The sequence below is a fragment of the Corvus kubaryi genome, unplaced genomic scaffold (genome assembly GCF_017639235.1).
Source record: "Corvus kubaryi isolate FWS band 111438036 unplaced genomic scaffold, C.kubaryi_AGA036_p1.0 37394, whole genome shotgun sequence".
Taxonomy (NCBI): domain Eukaryota; kingdom Metazoa; phylum Chordata; class Aves; order Passeriformes; family Corvidae; genus Corvus; species Corvus kubaryi.
Genome location: NW_024581133.1, coordinates 2,053,738 through 2,063,060, shown reverse-complemented (window position 1 = coordinate 2,063,060; position 9,323 = coordinate 2,053,738). Strand labels below are relative to the sequence as shown.

General features: G+C 40.0%; 1 protein-coding gene across 10 annotated transcripts in view; it reads right to left on the bottom strand.

Annotated features, from left to right (window-relative positions):
• Positions 1-1,348: 1,348 nt before the first annotated feature.
• The window catches only part of SEMA6D (semaphorin 6D), a 216,845-nt gene continuing 208,870 nt past the window's right edge, over positions 1,349-9,323 (bottom strand). For 4 of the 10 annotated variants that reach the window (XM_042039073.1, XM_042039072.1, XM_042039068.1 and 1 more), the window contains 3 exons: positions 9,085-9,141; positions 7,105-7,272; positions 1,349-5,042 (listed from right to left, as the gene is read on the bottom strand). In XM_042039073.1, coding sequence (XP_041895007.1) covers positions 3,739-5,042; positions 7,105-7,272; positions 9,085-9,141 — 1,529 coding nt within the window. In that variant the 3' untranslated portion in view covers positions 1,349-3,738. The remainder of the gene's footprint in view (positions 5,043-7,104; positions 7,273-9,084; positions 9,142-9,323) is intronic. The other 6 variants (XM_042039075.1, XM_042039074.1, XM_042039071.1 and 3 more) reach the window with 3 other exon arrangements.

Genomic DNA, 9,323 nt, shown 5'->3' with positions numbered 1-9,323 from the left:
CATGTTGGGAGAGACGATGGTCTGGCTACATCCATCCAGCCACCACATCACTGTGGTTAAGGGAAGGCTGGTTCAATACAGACCAAACCATGGAACTCCAGAAAACGGCTGCTTGACACATTTTAGATAAAATGGAGACATTTTCTGAACAAAAAATATCCCAGGATTTGTGTTGTAGATGCACATTCACCCATCACTAAAACAGCTATTTGTAATTTTCTCATGATGACCTTTAATGCCTGGCTCAAGATGACTCAGGTAGGTACAGCCCCTCCACAGAGAGAAACCTTCAGCCACACGGGCTGACACTTTGGTGTCAGAGGCACAGTTAATTTTAAACTGGAAAAGCAGCACATTATGAGAGCTGTATGTGTTTGATGCTTCATTTCACATATAAAGATATCCCATGAAATAAACCCCATACCAATAAAAACCCAGAAATTTTCTTTGGCACCAGAAAAATATATATTGAGCCATGATAGGTTTGGACCTATTTTTTTAAGCATCATATTTCTTCTTCCTTCAGAATTATTTTCTTTTTTGTAAGATACAACTAGGTGCCATTGTAGTGTTATAACATGCAAAGTAATTTCAAATGATTAATACCTTGACAGCATAATCTTGTAAAAATCGTTTTTATCCATTATCTAAAATCAACTTTTAATTAAAAGAATGTTATGTTTATTTTCTGATACTAAATTACCTTGATTATTTTAAAATTGTGTGGGATGTTGGCATATACTAAATATACAGCAAATATTTTTCTGCTGGGCTTTAACTGTCCGCCTGAAGTGTGAGTTTCAATTATTAAACATTAATAAGTATGTCCTGCTATGTGAGTCTGCAATTAATTTTGCCAGGAATCAGCTCTGTATTTTGTAATCTACATCGTAGAAGGAACATACCACCTTCTTTCAAAACTGTACTGTATTAGCACAGAATTGGTATTTTTTTTAACTTTAATAAGAAAGGTTTGCAGGAACCAGAGCCCAGCTGAACCCCAGATGGAGCTCCAGGGATCACATTCAGTGCGCGGTGTCGGTGTTGCGTGGGCAGCCCTGGCTCTGTACTCAGCTCTGCCACTGCATGCTGGTTACTCTGATGTTTTGTGTTTGCCTCAGGAGGCCGAAAGTCGCCGGCAGCCCCTGACTGTGCCCCAGGGACACACAGCTCAGCGAGGCTGAAGAGGACACGCGGGACCCCGGCGTGCGTCACCCCGACCCCCGCAAGGCCGGGGAGCGGCCGCCGGCTCCGCGCCCTCCTCAGAGAGCTGCTGAAGGTGAGCTGAGATTTGCCCCCACGGTAATCCCACACCACATCTGCACTAAGAATGAAACTGCACACTCAATACATGGGAATATTTTATTTTGACTTTACATGCGGTGTTAAAAACCCAAAGAACGTATTATTTACACATCCACAATACAAGTTTACAAGATATCTATACATGTTAAAGTACTCTATAGTAATAGAGCAGCTTCATTTAAGGGTTACTTTTTTTATGCCGTACCATTAAAAAAGATACAATCTGCGTTTACCTTTGCACAAATGGATAAAGCATCTTTTATTATTAAATTAACAGAATAAGGACTAGGTTGAATGTTAGAAATTTCAACATAAATACTGAGAGAACTCACATTACCATCTACAAGGCAGCACAATGTTACAGGAGGTTATCAGGGTTCACATACATTTATCTTCCGGGTCACACAAGTCTGTATTAATATTTGTAAAGTGAATTCGGATCAGTTTGTGTCTTTTGACAACTGAGTACATTTTAATAGTTATTAATCTGTAGTGTTTTAGTTGCAAGACAGAAGTGTTTAGGAAGAAAGATCATTGATTTTTGGATCCAGAGGTCTCAGGAAATAAATGTTCCTTACAGCCTTAGAAGAAAAAAATGACTACTTCTATCCTTTATTCTTTGTTTTGTAACAGAGATCCAGTTTTAGTGACTAACCTTTTCTCCCCTTTGAACACATAAAATAAATCTCCACCATCTCTGAAACCCATTGCAGTTATTTGTCCCACTAATTCATGAATATTCCTCTGCCATGGTTATTTCTATAGTTATGTTCAATAAACAATGTGGTAGTGTGTAGTTTGCAAGCTAAAATAGCCATCTGTGTTGAACATCAGCTGCAAGTGGATACTGTAAACCCTACTAAATAGCTTACACAACTTTAGCAGGTGTTCCATTACCCTAGAAACCTCATTTGATTTCACATTATAACTGTTTGATCCTTCAGAGAGCTGGAGTGGAATGTTTATCATGGTAAGGTGATTTAATGCTGCTGTCTTCTTGGATTGTAGGCTGCCTTTAGTTACCATTAATTATTCTTGTGTTTTATCTCTTTTTTTTTTTTGGGTGCTGTTGAGAGGTTTTACAACTGGCACTCAGGAGATATGTGCTATAGTGGGAACACTTGACAGATTAAATTTTTTTTTTTTTAGTACTTTTATCATTTGCATGAATAAGGCACAAAATGCACAGATTCAGGTAAACTCACACATAATATTTACAGAATATTGTCATTACCTGCATGACTTTGGAAAAAAACAAACCTTACTTTACACAACAAAAACAAATCGATTGCACTACTGTTGAGTTTTCACAGACTGCTTCTGCCAGGCCAATTAATGGTTCTCCTTTTTTATTGACAAGAGTCTATCAGTGTGTAGGGCGTTATTAAATGCAACAAAAACGTGACCTTCTCCAGTTACACAGGCATTTGCCAAGTGAACTGACTATTAGCTGCCCTCAGCGAGAAGTACAGGGGCTCAAGTTCACAGTGGCCAGGTATTGGATGGAGGCACTGTGGAAACACAGTAAAACTCCCCCGTTCCAGCCCAAAACACCAGATTTGAAATGCACAGCTCTGAATCAATAGCAGCATAACAGAGTTATGAAGAATTAAACGTGTCTGCACTCTTTGACTGGGTGACTGTTTGATCCAGGCGTTGCCCCCAGAAGGCTGTCAGAGATGCGCAGTTCATCTTCAGCTGGCTCCGAGCTGAACCCAGCGGGCTGCAGAAGGCAGAGTCATCTGTTTGTTCAGTCATGCTCAATGTAAACAATTCCATAGCATAAAAGATGCAATGGGAATCTAAGTACATCCTAGTGTGTACAGTACACACACACATCCACACACACGCACAGCTTTATCTGTGGCAAAAACAAAATGCCACACACATGGAGAGAAAAAAATAATAATGCTACAGTTGGGCCAGAGACTTAATTCCAGCAAATTGATTATTAACCCAGCTATTGATTGAGACATTACCATTTTCTGACATTTGTGCAAGAGGCAAGGTGAATGCATACATAGTAAAATGTTCACATTTAATGGGAATGACCACACTTAATGGCAGTCTAAAATGGAACCCATTTTTCAAGTATTTGCTTACTGTTTTTTTCCCAACAACTGTTGTTTAGCTATTTAGAACAGTAACGTAGCCCCCACCCTGTTGTGCTACATGTCTCCTTAGCTCCAAACAAAAGAAATGTAATGACCAGCACTTTCCTTTGTTTTTTTTTTTGTGTTTGCTCATAGCAAGAACATGGTGTCTTGCTACAGCTCTACATGGCAAGACACAGATGTTGCTCAAGTAAAGACAGTTTCTTTGGCCACTTTGTTCTCCTTAGTAACAAGCAGGTCTCTGTCTCATGTGTCTACCACAACATCATCTCACAACCTGTACAGGTCAATGCCACACTCATTTTAGCACAGACATGTCCTAGTAGCTGTATTTGTTCAGTGGTCTGACTGATGTCGTCTGCGGGACGAATGAGGGTTTTGGTGGCACGTCGGGTTTTAGGGAGGGTGTCCTCTTTATTCCTGTGCGAGGCAGGGTGCCGTTGCTCGTGTAGCTGCTTTGCCTGGACAAGGAAGGCTGGAGGTGAACGCTGACAGGCGTCCCTTGCATGTAGTCCATCTTTGTGCCTGCCGTGGGAGCCATGTACCCCCCACGATTAATACTTGGCTGTCTGGATAACAAAACACCATTTGGTGAGTTTAAGTTTTTAGGAAGGGCAGATATTGAGTGCCTCTGTGAAGAATTTTTGTGATAACCCCTCTGCCTTTCCAAAGAGGTCATTGGTACTGCAGGAGTGGTGGGAACGTCCACTCGTTTTGTGGGACTGTTTCTCGGAAGAGTCGATGGTGGAGAGTATAAAGACGCCTCCCTGTTGGGAACCTTAGGTGGGATCTCAGACATATTGCCCATTGGATCCAGCATTAAAGTCTGGTGGGCCACTTGAATATCTCCCATAATTGCTTTGGGATTATTAGTAGTTTCATTTAAGTGTTTCAGAAAATCATTCAGGGTGTTCCTGGAATCAACAGATCTCCTGTGGTCTCTTTTGCTGGATGATTTTGTAAGTGGATGATCAATATGCTGCACCTTTTTGTCTGCCTTGTGCGCATTAGAATTTGAGAAAGATGTGTTGTAGTCATGGGTAGCATTGGGAAGAACAATAGCACTAGGAATATGTCCATGACTTAGAGGAGAGTGGGGTGGAGGACTGGAAGGAAAAAACTGAGGGCTTTTTAGTGGGGTTTCCTTTCGTGAAGCATTGAGGTTACCATGCGCTTTGTCTGACTGACTTTTCATAGCCTGCAGAGTCTTTTGCTGAAGAACTGGTGTTGATTCAGGAGTTGGAAGCGCAGCTAATTCTGGAGGCTGTCCCCTGTGGTCCATCATCATGGACTTGGTATCACCGTTTGGAGGCAACTCCTTCCTGCTGGTCAGCAGGTTTGTGTACAGTTTGGGTGAATCAATGTTCTGCTGATATTCCTTGACAGGACTGTCAAACAGCCCGTTCAGTTTGGCAAAGCTGCCGCTGGAGTCAGTGCAGGACTGAGCCGATTCCGCATCTTTGTGGATTTTCCTGGATTTCCGTACAAATATATCCCGGTAACAGTAAACGGCCACTCCCGCAATAAAGGCTCCCAGGACAAAAGCGGCAAAGACACAAGTGATTAGGACATTCATATGTACCATTTGGTTGGACTCTCCTGATTGCACTTCCCACCTCACACCTGCAAAAGACAGGCAGGATATCATAAATCTACAGGTATTTCACACTGACACATTTCAGAAGGCGGCAGCCTTCCTCAGGGAAGTGTCTACTAAGTGTATGTAAGTGCTCTGGCTGTGGTATTGGTGTAACTCAGTAGGATCCTGCAATCTACACCACTGGTGAGTGCAAATAATTTTATAAAATTTAATTATAAAATGACTGTGTGTGCACTGACAAGGCTAAATGAAGACTGTCCATTTTCTCTGATAATGAGGAAAGCTTGTCGCAGCTTCTCTCCTTATATTTTGTTTAGCCTGTCCCCAAATTTCCTTTAAGGCTCACAAATAGGGGCCTTATGTTATTAACATTAATGATTTCTGCTGGAAAATTGAGGTTAGAAGGTCCTACTGGGCCAGACAGCAATTAATAACTCATGGATGGATTTCTCTCTCTCTTTCCTGCCCCACTCATAAATCAGTATCAAAGGAGAGACAGGATTATGCAAATGTTGTGTAAAAATGTGTAACATATATACTGCATTGTCATAGCCACGCTAATGTAATACTTGTGAACTACTCCACTCCCAGGCTGCTAGCCCTGAAGTGGCACACCTGCACTTACTATACAGGTCCAAGTTTGAAGATAATGTGATTCTCTTAGAACACTGGTTTTTTTATTTTATTTTTATCAATAACGAACATAAATACTTGCATAACATTATAAAACCGACTTAGGTTAAGTTATTAGAGAATGTTAAAATTTAGAAACTTTTAGCTTTGACCAAGAAATCGAATATTTGATTAATTTTTTATCTGGGTATTAACAAGCTACCTTTGGTTTTGTTTAGATTTTTTAAAGCAGCCACAGACATCTTGCAGCTAAGATAATGTTAGTTTTTAATTAAAGTAATTCTGTTGCTATCCCAAGAGATGTTAAAATGAAAGAGCAAGAGGGAAGGAACAGAGCCACTTTTTGTTAGAGGCAAGGCCTTTGAATATTGTTAATGTTCAGGGTTACAGGTTTTAATGGCACTGTGCAGAAGCAGAAGGAAAACATGAGTAAAGTTCACCAAGAGCTATGACACAGATTTAGAACCAGGAGCAAATGATAATAAAAACTTAAAACAAAATGAAAAATAACTGCAACAAATTAAAATGACAAATGCACGGCCATAATGGCTGATAGGAAACCTGATATGTTTTGGTGAATGGTAATAAAACACAAATGGTTTTTGGCTGGTGAGATTTTTCAGTAAATACAGAATTGTGCAAACATGTCTGTCACCTTGCTGTGCTGTGCACTGACAGAGACTTGTGTTAAATTCTGGTTATGGGATTGGAAGCGTCTCGATTCTGTGGTTGACTGCAATAGTCCTATTGAATTAAAGTCTAAGATGCCATAAGAGCCTAATCAAAGGTTCACTTAGCTGAAAGAATGGCTACAGAAAGATGAACTACAGGCAGCATAGGTTTCTTGTGTGTTCAGCTTAAAACCTCTGCATGTCTCAGTATGTACTGAGATCATCTCTAAACTGATGCTCATAGCCAGAGGATAGAAATTCAGCACGTTCTTACTCTGACCCTTTTTCTTCAAAAACATGTTCCAGGCAAGCAGAGTTTGGGATATGCCCCATTTAACACATGGAGCTCTGCTCTGTGTTCTGTTTTGCCACCACCCCCAACCCAAATAAAAAAAAACCAAAACAGAAGCAACCATTCATATGAGGACTAACAGACTAAGCCAAATTAGACTGGATTGAAAACAATGAACAGAGGTGCAGATAGGTCTTAAAGGTAATTTTTTTAATGTATCCAGAACTGCCATTGATTTCAATGGGAGTTTTGGAACACTCCAGGATTAAAAGGCTGAGCTTATTACCTGTGTTTCCCATTATAAGCTCTAAGCAGCACTTTGTCCTTTGGTAAGTAGGTATGAAAAACATGATTGCACTGTCTGCATATTCACAGGAAATGGGTGTAAAATAGAGCCCAACAATCATGGCTGTTACACTTAAGCCTTAGACAATGCTGAGACTATCAGGTTTCCATTCAGCTGCAATGTATTCCCTGGTAAGGCCTTACCCTTTGGGACACCTGATAATGGATCAGAATAATCAGAAGTGTTTGGGTCATCTTGAACTACAAATTTCCGAGAGCCAGTCACTTTAGGTTTCCAGGAACCAATCACTTTAGGTGATATAACTGGGATACTTGCCATTGTGGTAATGGAAGCTGAGGAGAACTCCATGTCTGTGGTGGCAAACAGATTTTTATTAATGTGTTTCATGGCACATCTAAGCTACAGCTGGACATAGTATTTTATGGGAGTTACATATCAGAGCAAAATGTGAGCCCCCCCCTACACTCTGCAGAAGTACAGGTGGCTGATTAAAATCAATTACTTCAAAACTGTAAGTATGAAAAAAGTACATTTACACATCAACAGCTGCTAGCCAAAAAGCCAGAGAAGTCAAACATGAAAGCAGTGCAAAAGTTAAAGTAAGCAACTGTGGGGGTGAAAAGCACAGCTTAGTCTACTTAATTGCTATATTCTTCACTGGAGACAACATACTTGGCTGCCTTTTAAACATCTTCAAAAAAAAAAAGAAGTTACTTGGAATGATACACACTCATGACAGGTTATGCCTGAGAAACCAGATCAGCTCCATTAGTGCTATTATGGTATACCAGGAACTGCTGAATGAGCCATTTCTGCAGGTGGGGATAAAAGGAATGTTTTTAACCCCTATTTTGTAATGGTTCCTAAGGAACAATCCTGCAGAGATTCTGGCTCCTCTGTAGTACATTTGCTGAACAGACCCACCACAGCCTACGTGAAAATGCACAGAGGAGGAAACTCAGCAAATTGGGTTTACAATTCACAGTCTCGTTTGCACCCTGGAGTATTTTGTGTTCACTGTCCCAGTAGGTTTAGGCATGAAGGTCTATGGCTTGAGATGAGACTTGAGAAATGTACTTCAAAAGCACACTCATTCAGAACTTGAAAATATGGTTAAGTTGTATCTGTGTCATAAAATATCACTTTGAAAATTCAGTTGATAAACACTCATGAAGCCAGGCAACATTTCTATGTGACAGTTTTGTTTTGTTTCCTTAAGTGAGTCTCTAACTTGCATTATGGGTACATAGGTCTGGAAAATATTTGTCTCAAACATTACTTCTTGTCAAGTCACAGAAGTGCAAATGTCAGAAACCAAACCACAAATAGTGTTCTTGTTGTACTCTTACAAATTTAACATACAAATAGATTATTTTCCTGTTTGTCAGTCAGAAATGTGCCCTTAGTTTGAAAGCAAAGACCCAAGTTCCAGAAGTAAAGACTGGAAAGTAAGGGCTGAGTCTTGCTCCTGTTGAAGTCAACACAGTTTCTGCTCTTGAGTTCAACAGAGGAGCACTGGGTGTCCCTGAACACCAGGGGCTGGGGGTGAACACATTATTAGAAAAATCACTGGAGGAGAAAAGGATGCAAAAGTCCATGTGACAACAATGCACAACGTTTTTCTAAGCCACTTTTGTCTACACAATTTCTCATTCAGCTACACAGTTTGTGATGTTAAATTTTTTTCCATTAGCACAAACTACTTAAAGCATTTCAAAAATAACGAAATACACATTTTAGAAAATGTGTATTTGTGCAAAAAGCTTGCTGGGAAAGAAGGAAAAGAGAAAAGGAGAGGTAAGGAGGAAGATGATGAAGTTCTGCCATTCATCTACTAGAGGTGACCAAGAGGGGCATTCACAAACGCATGGCTGGGATCAAGAGTAAAGCTTAGTGGACTTCGTGCAGTGAAGATGTCATCTGTGTTAATCAGGCTCTTTAATAAAAGATGTCTCAATAAATAATGAGCTGTTAACATGCGGCTACACAGGGTGAGGTGCTGAGTGAGAAGAGTCTGACTATCTTTACCATCAGTGGGAACATGAGTAAAAGCACAAAAATGGAGGATTGCCAACTGTGCAAAAGGAAGGAAAAAAGGGCTGAAAATGCTGAACTGAAGGAAAGTAAAGGTCATTAATTCAAAAAAATTAAAAAAAACTAACCAGATGTTGGGTCGCCAAATATTTTGTAATCTGGTGTAGCTGTAGTAGGCAAAATTTCTAAAAGAATTAAAGGAACAAGTAATCAGTAAAAAGTAACGAAAAGAAAGCAAAAGATCTCAAACCTGAGTAATGGAAAATAAAAACTAAAATATCACTGGTTACAAAAAATAGATTCTTCAATACTTTGCTGTAGACCCCAAATAGCTGTAAACTGGTGAAGGAAAGACAAAAACTCTGTC